The 23,876-nt window shown below is 41.5% G+C and overlaps 5 protein-coding genes across 7 annotated transcripts; 2 read left to right on the top strand and 3 right to left on the bottom strand.

The window, feature by feature from the left end:
- Nucleotides 1-22: 22 nt before the first annotated feature.
- Nucleotides 23-14,737, top strand: LOC108109358 (cyclin G). Of its 3 annotated transcripts, XM_017217827.2 has the most exons (7): nt 47-135; nt 3,389-3,391; nt 9,956-10,770; nt 10,858-11,097; nt 11,160-11,534; nt 11,601-11,815; nt 12,863-14,737. In XM_017217827.2, exons 3-7 carry the CDS (start codon nt 9,976-9,978, stop codon nt 12,936-12,938), a joined length of 1,701 nt encoding a protein of 566 aa, XP_017073316.1. In that variant the 5' UTR covers nt 47-135; nt 3,389-3,391; nt 9,956-9,975; the 3' UTR covers nt 12,939-14,737. The 3 variants fall into 3 exon arrangements, with proteins under 3 accessions (XP_017073314.1, XP_017073316.1, XP_017073315.1); XM_017217825.2 differs by lacking the exon at nt 3,389-3,391 and having other exon boundaries at nt 23-135; XM_017217826.2 differs by lacking the exons at nt 47-135; nt 3,389-3,391 and adding an exon at nt 1,294-1,820.
- Nucleotides 14,738-16,069: 1,332 nt separating this feature from the next.
- On the top strand, nt 16,070-17,595 carry LOC108109388 (60S ribosomal protein L6). The gene is made up of 2 exons (XM_017217885.2): nt 16,070-16,234; nt 16,809-17,595. Exons 1-2 carry the CDS (start codon nt 16,124-16,126, stop codon nt 17,484-17,486), a joined length of 789 nt encoding a protein of 262 aa, XP_017073374.1. The 5' UTR covers nt 16,070-16,123; the 3' UTR covers nt 17,487-17,595.
- Nucleotides 17,596-17,755: 160 nt separating this feature from the next.
- On the bottom strand, nt 17,756-19,653 carry LOC108109387 (acyl-coenzyme A thioesterase 9, mitochondrial). Its single transcript, XM_017217884.2, has 3 exons — nt 19,517-19,653; nt 19,146-19,453; nt 17,756-19,084 (listed from the first exon to the last, which is right to left on the bottom strand). Exons 2-3 carry the CDS (start codon nt 19,333-19,335, stop codon nt 17,856-17,858), a joined length of 1,419 nt encoding a protein of 472 aa, XP_017073373.1. The 5' UTR covers nt 19,336-19,453; nt 19,517-19,653; the 3' UTR covers nt 17,756-17,855.
- Nucleotides 19,654-20,136: 483 nt separating this feature from the next.
- LOC108109392 (acyl-coenzyme A thioesterase 9, mitochondrial-like) lies at nt 20,137-21,476 on the bottom strand. Its single transcript, XM_017217889.2, has 3 exons — nt 21,458-21,476; nt 21,156-21,398; nt 20,137-21,093 (listed from the first exon to the last, which is right to left on the bottom strand). The coding sequence occupies exons 1-3, from the start codon at nt 21,465-21,467 to the stop codon at nt 20,165-20,167; spliced, it is 1,182 nt and encodes a 393-aa protein (XP_017073378.2). The 5' UTR covers nt 21,468-21,476; the 3' UTR covers nt 20,137-20,164.
- A 531-nt stretch (nt 21,477-22,007) lies between these two features.
- Nucleotides 22,008-23,708, bottom strand: LOC108109393 (acyl-coenzyme A thioesterase 9, mitochondrial-like). The gene is made up of 4 exons (XM_017217890.2): nt 23,532-23,708; nt 23,394-23,464; nt 23,093-23,335; nt 22,008-23,037 (listed from the first exon to the last, which is right to left on the bottom strand). The coding sequence occupies exons 1-4, from the start codon at nt 23,636-23,638 to the stop codon at nt 22,112-22,114; spliced, it is 1,347 nt and encodes a 448-aa protein (XP_017073379.2). The 5' UTR covers nt 23,639-23,708; the 3' UTR covers nt 22,008-22,111.
- Between the last annotated feature and the right edge of the window lie 168 nt (nt 23,709-23,876).

The raw sequence follows: 23,876 nt of genomic DNA, 5'->3' as shown, positions 1-23,876 counted from the left end.
TTGAAAACGTAACCAGGATTTTTCCGAACCTGAGATTTGGTCAGTTCTCGAAAATTTAATTTGAGAATAAGTTTATATTTTTTGGAAAAAGGAGCAAAGACAATCAGATACTGACTAAAACGCAGAGGCATCCGGGTAAGTGCCTTCATATTTTCTATAACGAAACTACATTCATTTGCGGGCTTTTCTTTGCGTAAAACGAACTTTTTAAAAGGCTAAAAATCAATCGCCACGCGTTTTTTCTATATGTGTGTGTGTGAGTATGTGACGAAATTGAGGAAAGTTTCTTACATTCTTACATTATGAATGTGAGTTACATAGGTGAAAATCAATGGGGAAGTAATTCGGGCAACAAGTTAAAATCTAGTGTTCTGTTTCAGGCAAGTGCAAGCCTGTAGTTCCAATAGTAAATATTCATTCATTCAAAGATTTCGTCCGGGTGTGTGACAGGTTGTTTCTAGAAGTGCTTTTTTGTGTGCGTGTGAAGGGGCCCTGAAATAGACCACCCCCTTCTCTTTCCCCAGCCGCCCCTACAAATAATGTCACTTGGCAACAGTAACGAATTTCCCTTTCGAAGGAAAATGATTTTTCACGGTTACTTTCAAAACTCGCCGGAATCAACTTGCTGCGTAGTTTCTATGCTCAAAGAGCCTTATCAAAACTACGTCTTCGAACTAATCTCATTGGCATTTCAGTTTCGGGAGAGTAAATAAATATTCCCAAGGTTTTTTGGCATTGGCATTGATTGTGAAATGTGCAGGATGATTCTGATTTCTAACCAAAGACAATACTGAATAAATGTAACATTTTATTAACTTTCAATGGTTAAGACAAACAATTTCTATACAATTTAGTAAATTTCTTTCTGCCTTTAAAACGGAACCGTTTAAATATTTAAGGGTTTAAGCTAATGTATTAATTTTGTAGAAACGGAAGTAAATTATATTGCGTTGTGCATTCTAGGCAGGTGTATTTAAAATTTAATAACATTGAGAGTATAAACAGAAGGAAATCACTGAATTTCTTAAAAACCTTCCATCGTCTCTAAAAAAATTTACTCAGTATTTATTACTAATTATAAAAGGGAAAATATGTTTTAAGGGTAAAAATATGAACAGTTTTAAAGTTCACTTTTAAAATTGATTTTAATTTTTTTTTTTCTAAAATTTCCAAAACGGAATTATGAGCATTTTTGAGCATGAAGGATTTTTTAGTGGGAAATTATGGTCCGGGTATTTTTGACATCTGGTTACACTATTTGAGGTATTTCTACATCTGGTAGCACTAACAGATCTAGAAATCGTCATTCGAAAAAAAACAACAAAGCCGAGAAGTACCGTTTTAGCAAGCGCGAGTGTTTGGATGTGTTTGTTTGACTAGAAATAGAAAATAGAAATTCGTAAGGACCAATTTCAAAAGACAATGCTTTTCGAATGTACAAAGCTTTGCTAAAGCGTGATTAAATATATAAAGGAAAACTAGCTACGATGCACAGCTGATGGAAAAAAGTCCCAAGCACTTTTAGCCTGGTGTGTGTGGGAAAAATCGATCCACAAACGAAAAAACAGGAGAAAATGCCAGTCTAATAAACAGAGTTCCAATTGTGATACAAACGCAGTACAAATTAGTTAACAACTAGCTTAAATGGCAAACGACAAGGTTTTATAGCGAACTATCTGACGCAATAATAAATAAGCAAAAAGCTGCCAGCCAATTTATTCACTTATTTTCGAGTGCAATAGAAGCCAAAATTCTCAACTGAACAAAATTCATCTCAACATTCCTGCGCAACATAAAAACATCAAAATGGCTGTAATAACGTAAGCAAAACGTATTATTTTATTTAAATATCGGTAAATTGCAAAAAGAAAATCAAGAATATTAAGGTTTTAACTTTTATTCGTCATCCATCAGATGATTTTGTTTGTGAAAAAGAGAATAATATATTGAGGCATACATACAAAATTCGTTCATTTACGTGTTTGTTCCGTTTCCACTTTGTTTCACAGCTGTTTGGTTGGTGCTTGGGTGTGTGAGCGGGAGAGTGGTTTTTGGGGTCCGCTATTCATAGGTCGTTGCTTAGAGAGCAAGCGAGACGGATTTATGAGGGGAGGACGGGGAACTATGTTGCTTACTGTAGTTTGTGTGTATGTGGGGCTGTGCTTTTTATGCAAGCTGTACAACATATCTTTGTATGTGTGTATATGTAAGCCTTTGTTTAACTACTTGTTTTTTACAGCCCTTTTTCGCCTGAAAAAATGTTCCTATTTCCTCCCCCTATTTGCATATCTGTACTATTTCCAATCTACGTCAATTGTTTTACTTCACATTTCCCCCTTCTTTGTTGTTCTCCCCACAATCGTTGCGTTTCACTTCCAAAGTTCCCTACAAGTACACACAGACGCGAGCAGCAAACAAAGACTTTTGTATGTGTGCTGCGTTCCCATTTGGATTTTTGCCTCACGCACACCAGCAACCGGATTACTTTGCCAGTATGTGTGCGCGGGCTTGAAATTGCGTCAGCCCAAAAATAAAATATGTTCGACGAATAAAAACTACTTATTTTTGTTTCTGAAACACTTTTGCTCAAATTAAGAAGCAACTTGTTTTTGAAACACACAATTAACAACTGTTATTGCATTCCGTCTTGTACGACGTTTCTCCTGATTTCACCTTCAGCGCTTTTATTTTGTTTTCTGGGTCATATTTGTTGATTTCAATTTGTTGCGCAGTCGCAAACTCGAACAGAATTGCTTAATTTGTTGATTTTCATATTTTCCATAGCCTCCAAAATAAAATAAATACATCGCATAAAACGACCCCCACGCACGCATACTAATGAAATAGTTTGATAGGTGTGGGTGTGTGGGTGTTGTTGCTGTACCGTTGTTTTATTTATTCCTCCTCACACTTGTTTACATGTAAAAGGTCTCTTTTTCTATTCTTTACCCACCTTCTATGTGGAATGAAAGAGAAAAAAACGGGGAGAATATACCCTTAACCCTTAGGTGGTCAATGTCCATAAAATGGGGTCACTTTTTAATGATTATTAATAAAATTAGATAATAATAAAGCAATGATTTCTTTAAAAACCTTAAATCAAAACAAAATTTAAGCCAATTATTCATTGGCAAGTTAGACCCCTTTTTACCAGAAGTTGTCTGCTTTCTACCTGCTTTCTTGGATTTCAGTCTCCCATGAAATTCGTGTGTCTGCAAAAACGGCGACAGACCAAAGTGAAATTCAATGCCGAAACTCACTTAAACGACAGCTGACCATCCCAAAAAAGCCAAATACCATGATTTCATTTCAGGAGATTCAAAGCCCAGAAAAAGCACTCAACTGAACGGTTTTTAACCCATTCCCAAAATAATCCCCCTATTTTCAGCTCGTGCCAGGCTACTTTCAAGTCCCAAGTCCCACCCTTTTCTAATTCAATTTTATGAAAGGTGACGAAATAATTTCAGTATTCCCGACTGCAGCTGTCTTTCTCGGTCTCTCGTTGTTTTTCGCACTGCAGCAGTGTTGCCGTCAGCTCGTTACAGAAAAAGGCTAGATTGATTATAAAAAAAGGATAGAAAAGGACAAAAATTTACAAAAAAAGGACAAAAAACAAGACAAAATATTTTTTCCATACATTTTATGTAATATCACTCTTTATTGGTTGCCAAATCGTTTAGAACATCGTCAATGTCATCATTGCAAACTTCTAAACTTTGATTTATTGTAGATTGGTTGCTTCCAATCATTTTTAAATATTTCTCAGGAATTTCATATTCATGGCAAAAAATATATTAACTGAAAATTCATTTACTATATAACATAATATCTATATACTCTTCGACAAACACATTTTACATTTTAGTATATAATTAGTATAAAAAACGAAGACATTGTTTGATAATCTGTAATTAATCTATTAAAAATTTGCTGAGGTGGCCAACTGGATTTGTGGCAGCATGCTGTGCAACAAACATAGCCAGTGCCGCTTCTTGTCTACACAATGCATTTGTTGCTATCGGCTTAAAATTAATTTTATTTGCCTGGGCTGTGCATTTTGTATGTGCTTTTTCGTCACCATATGTACACGGATCTGGTCAATTTTCGGGCCAGGTCAAAATATAAAAAGGACAGATAAAAGGCTAGGGGATGTTTTAAATTTTTTCCGGCTGACGCAGTTAAAAACCGGACAGATCTGTCCGGAAAAAGGATAAAACGGCAACACTGCACTGCAGCTGCTTTTGCTCTGGAGGCATTTCTATGGGTTTTGTGACAATGGCGATAAGATCGAATCGCTTTATCGAACCTCGGTACTTACGTCATGGAATGTTACGAAATGTCCGCAACTCCTCTGATAAGCGAATCCCCAGGTCCATAAGTTATAATTGGGATTGCAATGCATCAGGTAGTTATCTAAATGTCAGTCCGGAACCTTGGATATAATACGGCGAGTATGTGGAATACAGCTGTAATTGAGCCAGTGCGATAACCAAGGGCTAGCAATTACGCTGATAAATACAAAGGGTCTCTATGTCGGGGGAATTCTCTGCAATTACGCGTGGAGAAATCCCTGTGGAGGAGGAACTTTGTGATTCACGGAGGCCCATGGAAAACTTTGTTCTACTGAAGCAATTATGTTGTGTAGTTCTTATAGGTGGAATTTTCTAATGATATAGGATTTCAGAGAAAATCAGTGTTACTACTTGAAGCATTGCTGTTTTCCAACCTTTCGATAAAATGAATCACCTTATAATAGTATAAACCAAATTTTTGTGATAGTAAATCACTAAACTATTTCCTTCCTTCTCAACCATTATTTACCTTTCCTAAAGTTTGAAATTAGCTACCGCTGAGTCTCCGTCCCTTTGCTATTTTGGGACTTTGAACTACGACTGATTTCCCTGCGATTAGCTCTTGCTTATCGTTCCATTTGGGCACGCTCCTCAGACGCTCACCCGTCGTCCCAGTGACTCCGGCTGTTGGTCACGTTCACTTTACGTCAGGGAAATTCTTATACTGCATTTCCGTTGATAATGAAAAGTCCGAGGGGGCTTGAGTGCGCTGCAATTTGGTAATGCGTCGAGTCACACGATCGGCAGATAATGGGCGAATGCAAATCGCAAGTCCATTGACAGATAGGCGGGACGAGCGATAGACTGATAGCTATAGCGTTCCAAAGCCACATACTAAATCAAGGAACTAGAAAATGAAATAACACTAAACAAAAAACGGGCCTGGCAAAGGTCGATTGCCTGATAGGGCGGCATTATTTCCAAACGCTAAACCCAAACCCCGAGTACAATGCCCGTCGATCGTTCCTCCCTATTGTTGATCCGTCTAAGGTCTATTTCTTTTCTCCACAATAAGAATAGTTTCCTTTGTTTGCTGGGGACATCGGGAGATAAATTTTCTCGTATCGTATCTTTCCAGCACATGCCACTGCAGCTGCTGCAAGATCTTTTCATTGTTTTTCCCTGCCACTTGTGTTTTGGTTCTTTATGTGAATTCGGAAATACTGGGCTGTCAGCGGGGTGGGTTTAAGCGCACTTTGGGGTTGCTGTTCAGAAACAACCCTAAATCAACTGGCTGGGCGATTTCCTTCTTCCGTTAATTATAGCCCACGGCAAAGTCAAAGTTCTGTGCACCTCTTTCGCACTCAAAAAAGTCGACAATTTCAGGTTTCTTAGGGGTTGTGCCAACGGTTTTTAGAGGTGGTTCAGGTTGTTTTAGACAGGAAACTACGGAAGCAGGAAAGTGTAGAAAGAAATTTCTTTTGGTGCTCAAATGTGAGCCAATGAAATTTTTGGGACGAGGTAGCATCTTTTGGTTTACTTTAGTTTCCATGGCAATGTTGCATCTTTTAAAGATTCCGTTGAACATTGTATAGAAAAACGAAAGAAACCTAAGATGCATCCGAGAACCTGCTCCCCTTCTTTCCATCACTGAAAGCCTGTCTCCAGTCACGTTTCCATTTCATCCATAAAATCTGGTCTTTACTCGATCTCTCTGGCCGTCTCTGTCCCGCAATCTGCAGCGATCTCACTCTCTCTTTGGCTGTCATTTGTTGACCTTCATCAGTCGATGACGATGACGATGATAGATGAACAATCCATTAGTTTGCTCGAAAGAGACTGAGCTAACGGAAGGAAAAGCAAAGCGTACGAATCAAAAACAATTGCCCGTCGATCATATGTTCGCTTATGAAAATACTTTGCTTTTCGTGGGTCTTTTTTGTTTATGATTCGCACTTTCGTTTTGGAAACGCATCTCCGTTTAAGTTTTTTATTTGTTTTAGTTTCTTGCCCCTCTGCCGCACCTGTAACTTAACTTTCAATTGCAGTCGAGGGATTTACGGTGGGCCTAGATGAAGGTAAAGACAAAGAGAAGCCACGAAAATATTTCACACCTGTTCAGGTACGGCCACGCCTTCGTCCGCCTTCGGTCTGTTACGAAAATAGGCAAAAAGTGAAATTTTTGTGGGCTTCTGTTGGTATTTTTAACAACAACATTAAAATATGGCTACACAGATACTTTTTGTATTATTTGGCTGTGTGCGTACGTGCTTTTTGCGTCAGCAGAGCCCGCGCCAAAAAAGAAAAACGTAAAGAAACTCGAAACAGCTCGTCAAATGGGAAAAAACACTAAGAAATAATTCAGTTGAGAAATGTGACGTACATAACATTGTTTTTGAGGAAACTGCATTCCATCAGGAAACCTTGGTTAAGATCAAAACTGCAATAACATTTTTACTGACTTTAAACCTTTTTTGCTTTCAAAATTCATAATTAATTATAGCCACCTTTGTTCTGGGTATATCTTTCATGCACAGCGAAACACAAACAAACAATCTTTTATGATCAGCAGCCAGAAAAACATTCATCGGATGTTGGCTTTATCATCTAATCTTCAAAATTGATAGCAACCATAACGAAAAATCTTATCGCAGGTTGATATGGTGGCAGATAAAATGTATAGAATTACAAAACTTTAAAAGTAATAGATTATGTGAGCATTTTCCAATAGCCCACTTTCCATCATGCTTTCCGCTGTCTACACTTTCATCTCGTTATTATGGCCATTGTTATGCTTTTGTTCATTGTTTTTATGGTCAGCGGAGCAGAAAAGTTGAACTTTAACCTCTCCGCCTTACCGTTATCACTATGTTTTGGCAGAAGCTTTTTTCTGATTTTATTTTAAAGCTCTTCAAGCTGCGATCTCTCTACTTCTTTCATGCTTACTCAGCAGCTTTGAAGCCAAAAACTTATTTCGGATTTACCCCGTCCCTAGAAACGTGTTTCTGGTGGGTGGGCGACCTTGAATGGCGGGCCCAAAGCTAGTTTTATTCAGCTATTGTTATTGGTTGTTTTGGTCAGTCTCTCTATAAATAGAACTCTTCAAGAAACCACATAAAACGGAAGTCTTTGCTGAGACTGCACAAATATTTCGATGACGTTGTCCACATATCCCTCACTCCCTATGTGACACATAACCCGCATGTGATTCATGATGATATTAGGCTATTGAAAGATGATTCAGGGCGCGGTCACCAATACTTCCCTGACCTCATTATGCTTAAAAAACAGAGTCATCGAGTTTGGCTTCTTCTAGTCCGAAAACTCTATCTGCAGTTGGGAATTCTCAGCTTTAGTCGAAAATTACTATTATTCAATTCAAGGGAATTCAACTTGTTTTTACTCATTGAAATATAGAGTAATATTCGAGGTAATGAGCTTTAAAAACAAACTGTCGGATTTTCAAGACAGCTTTGTTTTGGATTTCTCTGCTCGTACTTGCTTTTAGCTGTTTGTTTTGCTAATAAGCAGCCTTGTTCATCTGGTTAGCCATGAAGCAGGTTAAACGCTTCAAATTGCCCTCACTTGTGGTTATAATTCGTATGCATGTTGAGGACGATCAAAGCTGAAAAAACGAAACCTTTGGCGCCAGACGGCTCAGGGGCAGATAGTTCTTGTGATTGTTCGGAATGTTATTCGATTTCCTTCTTGTTTAGACTCTATAAATATCCAGGCGATCCCTCATCACTGCCAGATACTTGGAATCTTTTTCACTCCGCCAACCACATCTGGAGGCAATTGTCGGAGTCTTATTTACCACTGCCCTTTCACAGTTGGCCGAGTGTTTGGTTTAGCTTGGTTTATGTCATCTATCATTTAATTGTTTACACTATGTGAAGTTTTTGTTTTGGTTTCCGGAGGAGAAAGCACGAAATGGTGGGTCGAATTAAACTAGCACACAATATGGCGATAGAGTTTTGTTTGCTCAAGTGTTTATATGTAGATTTGCCTTTCCTTTGTTGGGTAAGCATTTGCTCAAGTTTTAATCGCGGGCTTTTGGGAACAACTCTTGTCTGGCGGAAGTGTGAAGTGATATAGAAGCACTTAGGAGCTGAAGTTCCCGATCTAATATATTGCTGTTTACCCTTTGATGATTGTTTGCTGGCTAGCGAGTGGAATATATTCAGATAGGAACGATTTTAAGGCTCTTTTAACAATTTATATTAGTTAATATTTAGTTTATTGCGTTGAGTTATGTGGAATAACATGTAACAAGGTCGATAGACAATACTTTATTCTGCTTGACAGTTAGTGTCTGAATAATTAAGATCAAAAGCTGATTTCCGATTCTATTCATGGTTTGATTTCTTGCCAATGGACTAGTGTAGTGTGTCGATCTATTTACGTGGTTCGCCTTGAGGCACTAAATCGAATCCCAGATCCCCCTCCTTCCTATAATCGACCTTGTAACCGCGCAATTTGAATAAAAATGTGTCACTGACTGAGGTCGGTCGGTCGGTCGATTTGAGTTGAGTTGAGCACTGCTCAAAATAAAATGTATTCCAATGCCATCGTGTTTATTGCTCGGTGGGGAGAGAGCATAACACATTCGTCCGACTGTACAGGTGATGATGATTTTAGCCCGACCCAAAAAGTTCGTTAAACGCATTGAACACGATATATTTCAAAAACACAAAGGGGGGAGAGTGCATTGCACTTGCACACAATCAATTAATTTGCATGCCACTCAACCATTGACTTTATTTTGAAACACTGTAATAATATTTTAATTTCTCTGTGCCCCACACAAACAACTTTTGCAGCTCGTAAGTTTTATTTGAATTTAGCCAAACCAAAAACCAAAAACCAAAGCATATCAAGCTACCTATTAGCTGAAAATCAAAGTTAGCCAAGCGCAAGAGTTTATTATCGTGAAAAGCACTGAGCGAACACTTAATAAACCGTCAAATTTAGCGCATTGTTTAGAAACTGATTTGGTTTTAAGTTTCTGAACACATTATATTGTTTTATTAGCGCGACAATTGCGAGATCAGTGTACGCCAGACAAACTAAAAAGTCGACTAATAGCCATAGAGATATTGCTATCGTTGAGTTGTCCTTTGGTACACTGCCCGCCTTTCTGTCGTAGTTCTATAACCATTGTAGAGGGTGTCTTGTTTGTTTCCCGTTTGCCAATCGTTGAAAGAATTGCATTAAGGTCATTGAACTGCTGGCTCTACTGAAAACCAGCCAGAGTTTACGAAAAGTTAAGTCTCTGAGTTCTGCGACCGGTGTGTGCACCACAAGTAGCAAACAGATTAGTTTTATTTTCGGTGGCGTTTCGATAGAGAGTTCCTGTGGTCTTTTTGAACTCCCTGAAGCGCAAGTTTTAAACCAGCACGGATCTTGAGCGAAAGATTGAGAGTTCCTTTCAAAAAACTCGTTGATATCGGCCCAATTGGGAAGACCGAGTTCCGTGTTTAGCTGAAAATAAAAGCAAACAAAACTTGTCAAGGGCCGCGAGAACGAAAGGACGAATCCTTCTCCTTCCCACTTCTCCTCCTTGCGATTTGTATCTGGGCCTAGTTTTCTTTTTGCAATTTCCCGACACTTTTTGTCACCAAAGAGTGTTGTTTAATCTACAACCTTAAAAACCACAACAGGTACTAGGCCAGCCCTCACAATGTCTGTCCCTGTACACTACTCCTCTGCTGCCGCCGAATACGTCGCCGAAGTTGATTGTGAGTTGGAGAGCACTCTGCAACAGCAGCAACAGTTACACCTGCAACAGCAATACGAGTACGAGCAATACCAGCACTACCAGTACCAACGGGAGCAGGATATCGCCTACTATTGCCAGTTGCAGGCGGCGCGGCAGCAGGAGCAGTTGATGCAGCAGAGGACATCGATGTCGTCGTCGGTTATGCCAGGCCTCGCCTTGCCCCAGGATCACCAGGACCACCCAGCTACACTTTCGAACGGACCCCACAACAACAACATCGGACTCGCCATGGACGCCCATAGCATCAACGCCATTCTGGTCGACGACGAGCAGCCCTCGACTTCGGCCCAGGCTGCTGCCGCTGCTGCTGCATCCGCAGGTGGATCTGCTGGAGCTGGATTGGGATCGGTATCGGGTGGTACTATTGGTGGGGGCAAGATGGCCAACGGCATTAACCGCAATGCAGAGATGCCAACTGATTGGATGAGGATTGCGGACGAGGGCCGGTATGGGACACCGGGTGCTGCTGGCTTGGAATATCAGAAGTACGAACAACAACAGCTTGATGATTTAGTGGAGGCCGAGGCTGGAGCCATCGGTGGCGCCAACAACAACGGCGAGTCGTCTTCGTCCTCAAAGAAGCTGGAAGATCAGCTGCACGCCCTCACCTCGGATGAGTTGTACGAAACCCTCAAAGAGTACGACGCCCTGCAGGACAAGTTCCACACGGTGCTGCTTCTGCCCAAGGAGTCGAGGGTAAGTCTGCTAAAGAGCTTAGCCAAGTGGTGAAGAAACAATTTGGCCATCTTTTAACCTATACTTATACTTTTTTGCGTTCTTTAGCGCGAGGTTACTGCCGGAGGACGAGATGGATCGGCTTACGTGCTGCGTTGCCTGAAGATGTGGTACGAGTTGCCCTCCGACGTCCTGTTCTCGGCCATGAGCCTGGTGGACCGCTTTCTGGATCGTATGGCCGTCAAACCTAAGCACATGGCCTGTATGAGCGTGGCCTCGTTCCACTTAGCCATCAAGCAGCTGGACTTGAAGCCCATACCCGCCGAGGATCTGGTTACAATATCTCAGGTGGGTGTTTGGAAATCAAACTTAATTCCTCTGAACTGTGCTAACATTCATTGCTTCTATAGTGTGGTTGTACCGCTGGCGATCTGGAACGCATGGCCGGCGTGATTGCCAACAAGCTGGGCGTCCAGATGGGACATGCCCCGATCACTTCCGTGAGCTACCTGCGCATCTACTACGCCCTCTTCCGCAATTTGGCGAAGGAGATCGGCGGCGACTTCTTCAAGTTCTACCAACAGCTGATCAAGCTGGAGGAGCTGGAGAACCGCCTTGAGATCCTGATGTGCGACGTGAAGACAACGGTAATCACGCCCTCGACTCTGGCGCTGGTGCTCATCTGCCTGCACCTGGACTTCCACATCAAGGAGTCGTACACTCGCGGTAGTCCGGAGCTGAAGCACGTCTTCGAGTACATTCTCTTCCTGCAGCAGTACATGAGGGTGAGTTTCTAAAGAATCCCTTATGTTAAGGGTATTGGTTCTAAAAGTTTTTCTATCTTTCCATAGATTCCCGATCGTGTTTTCACCTGCGGTTTCAGCATCGTTTCGGGCATTCTGTCCCACTACAACGGGCAGAACAAGGCGCCCTACAAGCAGCGGCTTGTCTGGAAGTTGTCCAGTCGCACGCTGCGCGTCCTTCGCCCGATCAACCGCTTCTCCTCCGACCTGCCCACCATTGAGGAAGGCATCTCCAATGCCCTCGACGATGGCCTGCGTTCGAGGTGAGTCAAAGATCTTATTTTCAATTGAATTTATGGTTATTGTAAGAATCAGAAAATTTGAATCATTAGAATGTTATATTAACCAACTTCAACTACTATCTAAAGTAGTAATTGTTTCCCTTTTGCAATGGAAACCTAGAACCTTTCGGACTTGGCCATACCGGTATTTAACTTTTTAGTGGTTTTTGACATAGCCAACACGCGCATATATAATCTCGAATGTAAGCAAATGTGTCGATGACGATCTGAACTTTTTGGCGTAAACAAGTTTCTAGAATATTAGCGATTCCATTATCAGCCGCAGTAGCAACAACACAATTGTCATGAGACTGGCTGGCTCGCCCACCCGTCCACCGACCGCCGGCCTTCTCTTCCAACCGACCATTCTATATGCGTGCGCTTGTATAGCAATTTGTTTTTTATTTTCACTGCCCTTGTTTTTGCCTTTTTTTCGGCAACAATCTTATCGTTTCCAAACACCCGCTAGACGCAACAACAAAATACACGCACGTAGACCGCGCAGCGAGGGTCGCCATGAAAGTATTTGCTGGCAAAACATATATATCCGTGGGGTATTTACACATATCTTTGCCAGCTGTTGCTCGCTCGTCCTTGAATGCTCACATTGAACTTAGATGCGCGTTTTCAATGTCATTAAATTTCTATTTTTCGCCTCTGTTGTTTTCTTTACTTTCTCTTCTCTTCCCCAATTACTATCTTATCGCTGAAATGGTTCTCGAGGTTCTTAGGTGTTTCGAAAAGTTAGTCATAAACATTTAAGAGAGTTCAATGCACCTTCCCCGAACTTTGTGTTCCAGTTGCACCTGAGCAAAGGCTTACCCAGCTATCAGCTGATTTTTGGGGGCCTTGATTAGCAGGGGCCTTCAACTTGAACTCGTTCGGTTAATTGGTGTTTGGAAATAATTAAGATTGTTAGCTAGCTGCAATATCACCTAGAAACTTGCGATGTTGTACGGAGTTAGGGTTATATAACGAAAGCGATAGAAGAATTTATTTTAATGAACTTATTTTTATTTTTCATTTCAGAACCGAGAGTATTAGCTCCGAGGAGGAGGAGGACTGGCCCACTTCACCCATAATTCCAATTTTCGAACAATGTTAGTATCCAGCGGCCAGCCAGCAGCAGCGAAGCAGCAGGGTCAGCAGCTGGACAACTAAAGCAGCGGACAAAGGAACCATCAACCAGACGCCCTCGCGGCACACAACCCATGCTTTCTTGGGGCCACCATCCTCCTGAAAATCAAGCACTAGACATATCCCCATCGGAAGCAGAATGAGGAGCAGCAGGAGAAGGATGGAGGTCCTTGGGGACGATTTGTGCACGTGAGAGGGTTCCGCGTGAAAGTTTAGAGTGCTGGTTGAGGTAGAGTGTGTATATTTTGCTAAAGTGCATCATAATTCTTTTGGCATCTACACAAACGTGTATTTGGTAGCGCTGGTTCTAACATTTAAGAAACTATTGAGATACAAAATGTGGGCGTCAAGGGGACGCAACCATGCCCTCCCCCTCTTAGAAAGTGGCCCGAGAGTAGCCCCTCCCCCAATTTTTCAATTTATTTGCGGCAGACAAAAAAATACGTGAAAAAAAAACAAATAAGAAAAAAGTCAAAAAAAAATCAAAAACAATGCTGCGGACCATCATACAAAAGATTGATGCCGTTCCGGATCATTATTCGAGATCAGTGATAGAAAGAATACGATTTGAGAATTGCGAACCCACGCCGAAATCCCGAACATCTGGAATGGGACAGCAGTTTTTTGTTGGATGCGCTGGAAACCGTAAAAAAAAATTTAAAAAGAAACAAAAACCCAACAAAAAGAAAATAATTTTCAAAAGTCCCCCTAGATTAGTTGTAAAACCTATGTTCTCTATGTTTGTCCCGCTCTTATCAGTTAATGTAAAAGCCCCGAATCAATGGACCCAAAAACAACCACAAAAAAACATAAAATCTAAAAAAAAGTACAAAAGTTCTTTGTGTATAGGCCGACCTAAAGATAAGCTTAACAGAAAATCAGTAAAAACAAGGTCAGATCAGATTAATCAGTAATTTTAGCCGCGCTCAAAACAAAAGCAAAAGCAAAAGAAAAAAACAAAACAAAAACAAAAACCATAGAAAAACTAAAGTATATTTCGCCGCCTGTATTGACTAAGAACTCTTAACAATAATAATTACATTAAACAAAGATACGATGAATCCACAATATGTAGTGTGTGTCTAGTAGATTTTCTCTGTAAAACATAAAAATGAAAACCAAACAGAAGCGAACTCAATTTCCGCCCTTAAAAATCAAAAGAAATCACGACAAATGCAATCTTTAATAATCTTTCATTATCATACGCAGCTAAGTGAACTTGTTATTAACTTAGAATTGTTTTTCACTTGAACAATCAATCAACTTCACGGCATTGAGATTTAGTTCGAGTACCACGGTGATCCTCTTTTTATATTATACCTTTACATATAATACACGAGCTCTAATTCTTCTTTTTTGTTACGTAATATTATTTAACTTATTAAAGAAATTGTAAAACGAAATCCATTCTATTGTGTACCATACGAAACTAGAATTAACCCTAGTTTAAAGCAAAACCAGCGTCGAGACAAGGCCAAAATTCAATTCAATTCAGATTGAAGCGCGGCAAACATTCAGTAGAAATTATGATGCAACATTTAGCAAGATGTACCGAGAGAGGGTCAAGCGAAGAGTTTTCGAGAGCATAGGCATAGGCAATGACAAAACTAACGCAGAGCATAAAACAATTGAAATTTCGAAAATTCAAAACTTTTTCATTTTTTAAACCACTTGGCAGCGGAATGTGCAAACTCCTGTCTGTAAATTTGAATAAAATGCGTTTGCCCCGCAACAAGGGCATTCACTTTTCATGAATATTTACAACAATCTCGCCTGTTTTATTTCATTTTGTCCGTGTTCAGATGCAGTGCAGCGGCGACTCCGGCGAAATGTGAGTACACCACCACCGTTTCCAATCCCAATTCCCCAGAATCCCGATCCAATGAGCCTGAGCACGCGACGAATGTAAATAAACCCGAGCGACTTTGCTGTAAATATTCAAGGACTCTCGATCTTTAACAATTGTGCAATAGATTTTGTAATTTAGTAACCTTCACACAGCCTGAATATCAGTTCTGTAAAGGAACCGAGACGAAACATTGTTAACACAGTCGAACGCTGAATCGAAATGCAAAACAATTAACTATATTTAAGCGACAGAGATCATGTGTTCAGTGGCGTAAAACACGTTTTTAGCTTAGTCCAACTTTTAGTAAGAGCCAATTGACAAATAAGCGATTAAGAGAAAGGTGAAAGCGGTGAAAGGAAGTCTAGAACTAAGTTTTTCTACCATCGACTGCCACGGGCTGAGATTTCATAATTTTAACAACTAGAAAATTTTACATTGTATTTAGCGCGGAGTTAGTTAAATATTTGCAAAGATCAACATCCAAACAAAAGGAAAATCTCAATTATTGTAAAGTATATTTTAGTTTTAGGTCCTATTTGACTTTGACGACTCCATTTCCCATCGTGAAGTTTTGAGCTTATATTCGGTTGAGGTTTAGTTACTTAGGATTAGTTACGTCGCGAAATCAATTCATATTGTACATTACGAACCACCCATTTTAATTTATTCTAAATTACAACCTGTAATTAACAATTAGATCCTACTTTAGACGTCCACTAGCATCATTCTTGAGCAAATGGATCATTGTGAAAAGAAAATATGCAACAAGCTGTTTGAAAACAGCGGGAAGCTCGTGATTTAAATCATTGTACACACATTACAAGAAATAAATGGAAAAAGTATTATTAAATGGTAAATGGACAACGGTGTTTTCTTATTTTGACGAGGCCTTTAATTTTATATTATTTAAAACTATTTTTATAATTGGTCTTGATATCCTAATAATTACATTTTCTTAATAGTAACTTTTTTATAAAACGGAAGAAATGTTTTTATGACGAAAATTTGAATTGATTACCAAACGATTACAGACAGTGCTGCCCAGATTTTTAATATTCAAATGGAATATGGTTTGTGGAATCACTAAGCCAATTCTGAAACTATTGTCGCCATATCAAAAGCCACGTTTCATACCAATAACTATCGGTGTCGGTAAATTAGCTTTAATCGATACAATCGATGGCTGGTACACGTATGCCGACTATCGATGCCACCGCGATATCGATGAATTGACAGGTCTACTTCCAGCTCTAACATAACCTTCCTTTTCCAATAATTTTTGTGCTGTGTACACGTGTTTTACAATGGCACCCGTCGAGAAAGCTAAAAAGGTGGCCAAATCGGCCAAAAAGGGCAAGAAGCACCCCGTGAACTCCTACCTGAAGGGTGGAATTCTGCGTTACTCCAAGGCCCAGGTAAAAATCGCCGGAAACAGTGGGGAAATGGCCGCTTGGCGCTGTGACGCCTCCGGTTGAGGGAGTAGCACATCGTGGTTTACATATAGCGCTGCGGTTCCATGGGATTACCTTGAATTGGATATAGCCTCCATGTTTATCTAATTTTTCTGGATTTATCTCCTAACTTGTGCCGTTTTATTTTGTGACTAATTATTTAGCATTTAATAGTGCCTGCAAATACAATTATTTTTAATTATTACTTAGGAATATTAATGTGTACCAAGTGCAATATAGATCCAATCTTGTTCTTGATTTTTAATCAAAATTACCGATTGTTTACTTTTTGCCTTAAAAATTAGCCAAATAATAATTAATATCCTGAGATATTTTGAAGCAACAAGTGAAACTTCATTTCAGTTTAGTAGTGCCTTTAACTTTAAAGATTGCTACTCTCGCCTTGCGTAGTCCAACCTAAAAATAGCAATACAATGCATAAACCAAAAACCCTCTCTATCTTGTGAATTGGGATTTCCCAGCCCAAAATCTACCCAAAGATTAACTTTTAAAACTAACTCCTCTTTTTCCTTTGCAGATGTACAAGCGTCGTGCTCTGTACCGCCTGAAGGACAAGAAGAGCCCAGTGGTGCAGAAGGTTAAGGTACCAATCAAGAAGGTGAAGAAGATCGGAGGCCCCAAGAACGGTGGTGAGCGTACGGTTTACTTGAACAAGTCCAAGGCAACCTACCCCACCAAGACGTTCGTCAAGAAGCGCCCATCCAAGGCCAACTTCAGCGAGCACAAGCGCAACACTCGTCGCAACCTTACCCCCGGAACCGTTCTTATTCTGTTGGCTGGTCGCCACCAGGGCAAGCGCGTCGTCCTGCTGAAGGTTCTGGCCTCCGGACTCCTGCTGGTCACCGGACCCTTCGCCCTCAACTCGTGCCCTCTGCGTCGCGTTTCTCAGCGTTACGTTATCGGCACCTCTTCGAAGGTGGATCTGGGTGCCTTCAAGGTGCCCGAGCATTTGAACGACGCCTACTTCCGCCGTCTTAAGGCCAAGAAGGACAAGAAGAGCGGCGAGGCCGACATCTTCGCAGCCAAGAAGGAGCGATTCGTTCCCAACGAGCAGCGCAAGAAGGACCAGAAGGAAGTGGACGCCGCCCTGTTGAAGGTAATCAAGGCGCATCCTGAGGGCAAGTTCTTCGCCAAGTACTTGCAGAACATGTTCGCCCTGCACTCCTCCCAATACCCCCACCGTATGCGATTCTAAGCCGGCGGAATTGGGTCTTCAGTTTAAGGATTTCTAAAGCAAAAACACTGTACAGCGCGCCCGCTGGTTAGACTAACAGGATTTGTAAAATAAACCTTACAAAACGGAATATTCTCATAGACTTTTGTATTCAATTTTCATTTTAAGGAAAAGGTTTTCATAGGGATTCGGACGGCGTATCCATATTTGAGAATACTGAGTAAGTTTTTGAAGATTTTTATTAAAAATAAGACGAACCTTTTATTTTGTTTACAATTTATTCAAATTAATTGGGAATAGGCGGTAAAAAAGAATTTAATTTTATAAAAAGGTTTACAGTGGAGGAATTAATGGGCTACAAATAACTTCGAATTTATCTGAGTACTATATCTAAGTGCAAATATTGTTTGTGTTTTCTTTGGGAACATCGATGGGATCCGGGAACTCTGGCTGCAAGTTCAGTGCCGCCATTAGTTTCCGCCTCCCATGAACGTACCACAACATCTCTCGATACGATCGCGGGAGGACTTCGTCCAGATCTTTGTCTGCTCTGTACGTTAAGTAAAAAACATTTGTTGTCTGTACTTTTCCACTCTTGGCATCCCAAATCTGAGCCACGGTCATGAGCTGAACGTAGTTCCGCGCGGCATAAACGACATAGGCGGTGAGTTGGAGAAATCGGTTTACATGTACTGGGTGCATGAAACTAATGTCTGAGATGCACTTTAGAATGGGCCGATCTCCCAGATAGAGGCTGGCCATTATGAAGCTAATTTCCACGGCCTGGCGCATTAGATATCCGCCAAAGATGGTGTTTTGCGCATTTCTGTTTTCAGGGAAAGGAGCAATCATTGTCGTCTGCAGGGAATCTTCCATCCATCTGCATTTTGGAGGCAGGACCCGCTTGTTGAGATCGATGCTGTTGGCCGGAGTGGTTCTCTTAAGAATTTCGTACATGATGGTTTGTTCGTACTCCCTGGGAGGTGAGTTAAACACGGACTCCTGAGCCGAGGACTTACGCAGCTTCTGCCGTTTCTCCGCCTGCTCCCAAATGAGCTTCTCGGTTTCATCACCTACCTCTAAAGGATTTATAGGCGCTGGACCTGTATTGGTGGCATTTCGGGCCACCATGACAAAGATTGCTTTCGTCACATCAATGTACTGGCCATGAGCCAATTGCTTTACATAGATGGTAATCTCCATTGAACTGCGACCCGCCCACGAGATGTGCCCGCTAATCTCGATGTCCTGGTTGACCTGCAGGCGCTCCAGATTGGTGAATTCCACTTTGTCCACGAGCAAAGTAACAAAGGTGTAAGGCAAAGGCACTCCTTTGGGTAATTTTGGTAACTTCACATGCCGGTGACAGATCCACACAGCAAACATATCCAGTTCCTCCATTATCCTGCCCAATCTCACCCTGCCCAGGTGGTTAACATAGCTCTCACGGATTAACTCGCTTGAACTTAGGGGCAGAATGGCAGTGGTATGGGAATCCAGCATGGTTCTGGGGGGCAGTTCCTCTCTTTTGGGCTGGTGCTGCAGGAGATGATCTCGAGGCTTTGGAATGGTGTGATAACCCACGTCCACCCCGGATTGCTCGCGAATAGTACGCGCCACTGGAAATATTAACCGGTTATTTAGGCTGAAAAATGGATAAATATTCATATTCTAACTCACCTTCAACCATCGTCCCGGAGCGATGATCCGATTTCACCTTTGGTCCGTTGCCCTCGGAATAGCTCCTAGGAATCTGGTGGAACGGAAAAGTAGAGCAGTTCGTGGCCAGCAGACGTCTTCTCCGGGATGTCGGCAAGCGGCATCTCCTCGCCATGACAGCTCTTAGTCCGTGTGCTAATACTAAGAGCATTTTTCCAGGTGCCCCGGGTAACCCTTCTGGGTATCCGATTGGTAAAATGTACTTTACAGTTCCTAATACGTAATACAGTTTAGTTCGATCGGATTGGCATCGAGTGCTGCCTCTTGAACTGCGGAATAGAGAGTGATTTTAGAACCCAGAAAGAGCATTGGCAAATCTTTCGACAACGTACGATTACATGGCTCTCAGTCGACTGAGAACCCGCGCATGACGATCACCTGGCCATTAGGTGAGAGATTTCCTTCCTCCACTCAGAAAAACGATTTAATTTTTAGAGGTACTCAATTTTATGGTGTCTGAAATAATTTTGAAAATGACAAAAATAAATTTGGCATTTTAAACTTTACTAAAAATATTGATATACAATGCTTTGATGCAGACTTATAATGAGGCCATACTTTCTATAAGTAGGTTAATAAGCATCTAAATTTTTGCTGTGCATCAATCCTAACTATAATCTAATCTGAAGAGAAGGTGTAAAGATGATGTTATGGAAAAATGTCAGACAAATAGAGCAGATATGGAAAATTTTACAGCTGCTTTCAGATGATTGGGCGAAAAAGTATAACTAACCAATTATGTTTTCTATGTATCAATCTAAGCCACAATCTAATCTAAGGGTGTCCATTCATGTGCGTGTCCAGAACATTGACGGTGGTCATGATCTGCCCGTACTTTAGCATGCAACATAATCATGATAATAAGTTAACGATATGTATACAAATTTATTTCATTAAATCCGAAATTTTTGAAAAAATATTAAAATTTAAAGTTTAAACTTACCACTTAAAATTTAGTTTGATTATAAATTTTGTAATAATCATTGACATTTCGATTGATCATCTCTGCTGGCCTTGAACTTTCGGCGACCGTGAATGTACCACATGGTTTCTTGGTAGGAGCGAGGCAGGACCTCAGGGACCGTGTCCGGAGCGGAGTAGGTGAGGTAGAACACGTTGGTGATCACATCGGCATCACCCAGGACATCAGCAAAAGTCATAATCTGCATGTAGTTATGCTTCGTGTACACCACAAAGGAGGTCATCCTGATGAAGCTATCCATTCTTACTGGCTTTGCAAAACTAATGTCCGAGATGTGCACCAGTTTCGGTCGTGCTTTGCAGTATAGGGAGGCTGCGGTCCAGCTAATCTCTATTGCACTTCGCATGAGAAATCCACCGAAGACGTTGTTGTGGTGATTTCTGTGCTCCGGAAACGAAGCAATCGTGCTGGTTTGATAGGAGTCCTTCATCCACATGCAGTTTGGAGGAAGAAGACGCATTTTTAGTTCAGAGTGTTCCGTAGGAATGGTTCTCTTGTAAAGCTTGTATATCAGCGACTGTTCCTGAGCGTTGGGTTCCACTTTGAAAACAGAATGGGCGCTCAGTAACTGCCTTTGTTTTTTTCTATCTGCTCCACCATCCAAGATCTCCTTTTCCTCTTCATTAGCCGGATGTATGGGATTCACTGGAGCTGCTCCCGTGTTGGTGGCATTTCTGGCCGCCATTAGGAAGAGAGCTCGAGTGATTCTCTGGTAGTTTTCTTCGACTATCTGTTCCAGCCACACCACCACCTCCATGGAACTGGTTCCCACCCAGGAGACGTGACCAGATAGGCGGATATCTTGGGTGCCTAATGCCGGGTAGTTCGTGAAATCGATTCGGTCTACCAGAATGGTCACAAATGTGTAGGGTAGAGGCACTCCCTGAGGAAGGTTTGGCAGCTTCAGATGTTTATGACAGCACCAAGCTGGAAAGTATTAAGTACAAAATTTATAAACTGGATTATCCTTTTCAAAACACTGAGGTTACCAGCAAACAGATCCATGTCCTCCACGAGCCTGCCATAGCGCACAAAGCCCATGAAATTTATATACATGTCCTGCAACACGCGGTCTGTGCTCAGTGGGATGATAGCCGACGTGAAGGAATCCTGCATAGATCGAGCAGGTAGATCCTCCAACTTGGGTTGGTGCTCAAGAAGCTCCTTCCTCGACTTTGGCTCCCGGATGTAGCCTGGTTTTAGGCCCAAGGTCTTCATCATCTCTTTCTTGACTGGAATGGAATATTTGTTTATATGGCACACTTAAATTTATGGAAATTTCAATATATACTTTCCGCCATGGTGCGGGATTTATTGTCGTCGGCACATTTTTTGGTGCCCTTGTCCGAAGAATAAAAACGCCTGTTAGACGTGAGAGAATAAAAACGTTTTTTTGAGTGGATCTAATCGACACTCACCTGTACGATGTGCTGGTCATGCTCATGAGATTTCTGGCCCTAGGAATGCCCCGCCACATTCGGGCCCCAAAGGAAGGCAACATTTAGAGTTTAAAATGTTTAAAACCAGGGCTAATCGAAACAGTTCTCTAATCTGGTTCCAGATCAAGAGCGAAATTAAAAACCTGTCAATTTGGGTTAAGCCGAGAAACGAAAATTTTGAACTGAATTTAGAAATGAAGGTGTAATTGAAATGTTTTTGAACATAAACATAATTTATATATTAACAAATGAATCAATGTGACTCAATCCAGGAGAAACGAATTACACTTCGAAAGTAAAGCTTATAATGTATTTAAATTAATTTTGTTTTATAAACAGGATAAAAAGGTCCTAGATTCTGGAAGGGAGTCAGAAGCAACAAGGGTTTGCAAATGCACAATGTCAGACGAAATACATTTATTGAACTTTATAAACACGCAGTGATAGCAATTATCTTGACGGATAGCCTCGTTTAATATCAAAGGGTATGTGCAGTGTGTAGGGATCTATTTCAAGCCCATGCTGGCCTCGAACTTCCTACGACCTTGGATGTACCACATGGTTTCGTGGTACGAGCGAGGTAGCACCTCAGTAACCGTGTCCGGAGCCGAGAAGGTGTAGTAGAACGTGTTGGTAGTCACCTGGCTGCCGGTGTGCGTATCCAGAACATCGGCGACTGTCATGATTTGCACATAGTTCAGCTTTGTGTAGACGACATAGGCGGTCATCTTGATGAAGCTATCCACGCTTACTGGCTTTTCGAAACTAATGTCCGAAATGTGTTCCAGTTTGGGACGCGTTTTGCAGTATAGAAAAGCTGCTGCCCAGCTTATCTCCAAGGCACTTCGCATAAGAAAGCCTCCGAAGACTCGGTTATGGTGATTCCTGTGCTCAGGAAACGAAGGAATCGTGCTCATCTGAAAGGAGTCCTCCATCCAGCGGCAGTTTGGTGGCAGGATGCGCTTATTTAGTTCTAAAGTATTGCTTGGAGTCGTCCTCTTGTACAGCTCATACATAAGGGTTTGTTCAGGATCGTTGGGTTCCACCTTAAAGACTGACTGTGCGCACAAAATCTGTCGTCTCTTCTTTCTGTCTGCGCCTCCTGCCAAGATCACTTTTTCCTCCTCATTAGCCGGCTGTATAGGATTAACAGGAGCGGCTCCTGTATTGGTGGCATTTCTAGCCGCCATTAAGAAGAGGGCCCGAGTAAGCTTCTGGTATCTTCCATCAACCATCTGCTCCAGCCACACTACCACCTCGATTGAACTTGTTCCAACCCAGGAGACGTGACCGGATAGGCGGATGTCTTGAGTGCCCGATGCCAGGACATTTGTAAAATCGATTCGATCCACCAGAATTGTCACAAAGGTGTAGGGTAGATGAACTCCCTCTGGGAGATTGGGTAGCTTTAAGTGCTTATGACAGCACCAGGCTGGGGATATTGGATCATATAAAAATGGGTCGCAGTTATAAGGGATCTTCCTTACCAGCAAACATGTCCATATCCTCCAGCAGCCGGCCAAATCTCACGCTGCCCAGATATGTCACATATTTGTCTTGCAATGTGCGATCGGTGCTCAGAGGAATGATAGCCGAGGTGAAGGAGTCCTGCATGGCTCTGGCAGGTAGATCCGCCAACTTTGGCTGGTACTTGAGCAACTGTTCCCTGGATTTTGGCAGCGGATTGTAGCCAGGCTCTAGACCCAATCTTTTCATCATCTCTTGTTTGACTGTAAGGTTCAGGGTTAATAATGGGTTCGATTTTCACTTGATGCTGGATCCACTTACTCTCCGCCATAGTTCCGGATTCGTTGGCCACCGCCGATTGCTTAATATGAGTTGGCGGTGAGAAGTGACGCCTATTATTAGGGGAAATGAAAATATATAGAACCTTCCATTTTGGATTTTTAGGTACTGGATACAAACTTGGACACCGCAAAGGATGCTCCAACCTGTTTGGTAGACACCTCCATTAGGTTCTTGCTCCGAATCAAGCCCCAACACTTTTGTGCTCCCAACAAAGAACGCAACATCTTGATTTAATCAAATTTTAAACTTTTCTTTTAACTTTAAAGTTTTGTATGTAACCCGTCTGCGATTTGACCTCAAATAAAATCAGCTGGACGCCTTAACAGCTGATTGGCACAGTGGGCCCCATGATAGTTGCTTTAAATGTAATTTAAACCTCCTTAGAGTGGAACAATTGTTACATACTATCTTTTCATAAAGGAAGGTAATTGATTGAAATAAAACATTTAGTCTTTTACCAAT

Source organism: Drosophila eugracilis, unplaced genomic scaffold (genome assembly GCF_018153835.1).
Source record: "Drosophila eugracilis isolate 14026-0451.02 unplaced genomic scaffold, ASM1815383v1 contig_1101, whole genome shotgun sequence".
NCBI classification, from domain to species: Eukaryota; Metazoa; Arthropoda; class Insecta; order Diptera; family Drosophilidae; genus Drosophila; species Drosophila eugracilis.
This window is presented reverse-complemented; position numbering and strand designations above follow the sequence as displayed.

Excerpts from the sequence above, each read along its gene's own strand:
- LOC108109392 (XM_017217889.2), bottom strand. Across the intron at positions 21,094-21,155 it reads GGACATGGATCTGTTTGCTG|CTTGGTGCTGTCATAAACAT; the intron begins GTAACCTCAGTG and ends AATACTTTCCAG.
- LOC108109358 (XM_017217825.2), top strand. The coding sequence starts at position 9,976 with ATGTCTGTCCCTGTACACTACTCCTCTGCTGCCGCCGAATACGTCGCC. Across the intron at positions 11,098-11,159 it reads ATCTGGTTACAATATCTCAG|TGTGGTTGTACCGCTGGCGA; the intron begins GTGGGTGTTTGG and ends TTGCTTCTATAG. Across the intron at positions 11,535-11,600 it reads TCCTGCAGCAGTACATGAGG|ATTCCCGATCGTGTTTTCAC; the intron begins GTGAGTTTCTAA and ends ATCTTTCCATAG.
- LOC108109393 (XM_017217890.2), bottom strand. The coding sequence starts at position 23,638 with ATGTTGCGTTCTTTGTTGGGAGCACAAAAGTGTTGGGGCTTGATTCGG. Across the intron at positions 23,465-23,531 it reads GCATCCTTTGCGGTGTCCAA|GCGTCACTTCTCACCGCCAA; the intron begins GTTTGTATCCAG and ends CCCTAATAATAG. Across the intron at positions 23,336-23,393 it reads ATCCGGAACTATGGCGGAGA|TCAAACAAGAGATGATGAAA; the intron begins GTAAGTGGATCC and ends TGAACCTTACAG.
- LOC108109387 (XM_017217884.2), bottom strand. The coding sequence starts at position 19,335 with ATGCTCTTAGTATTAGCACACGGACTAAGAGCTGTCATGGCGAGGAGA. Across the intron at positions 19,085-19,145 it reads CTCCGGGACGATGGTTGAAG|TGGCGCGTACTATTCGCGAG; the intron begins GTGAGTTAGAAT and ends TAATATTTCCAG.
- LOC108109388 (XM_017217885.2), top strand. The coding sequence starts at position 16,124 with ATGGCACCCGTCGAGAAAGCTAAAAAGGTGGCCAAATCGGCCAAAAAG. Across the intron at positions 16,235-16,808 it reads TGCGTTACTCCAAGGCCCAG|ATGTACAAGCGTCGTGCTCT; the intron begins GTAAAAATCGCC and ends TTTCCTTTGCAG.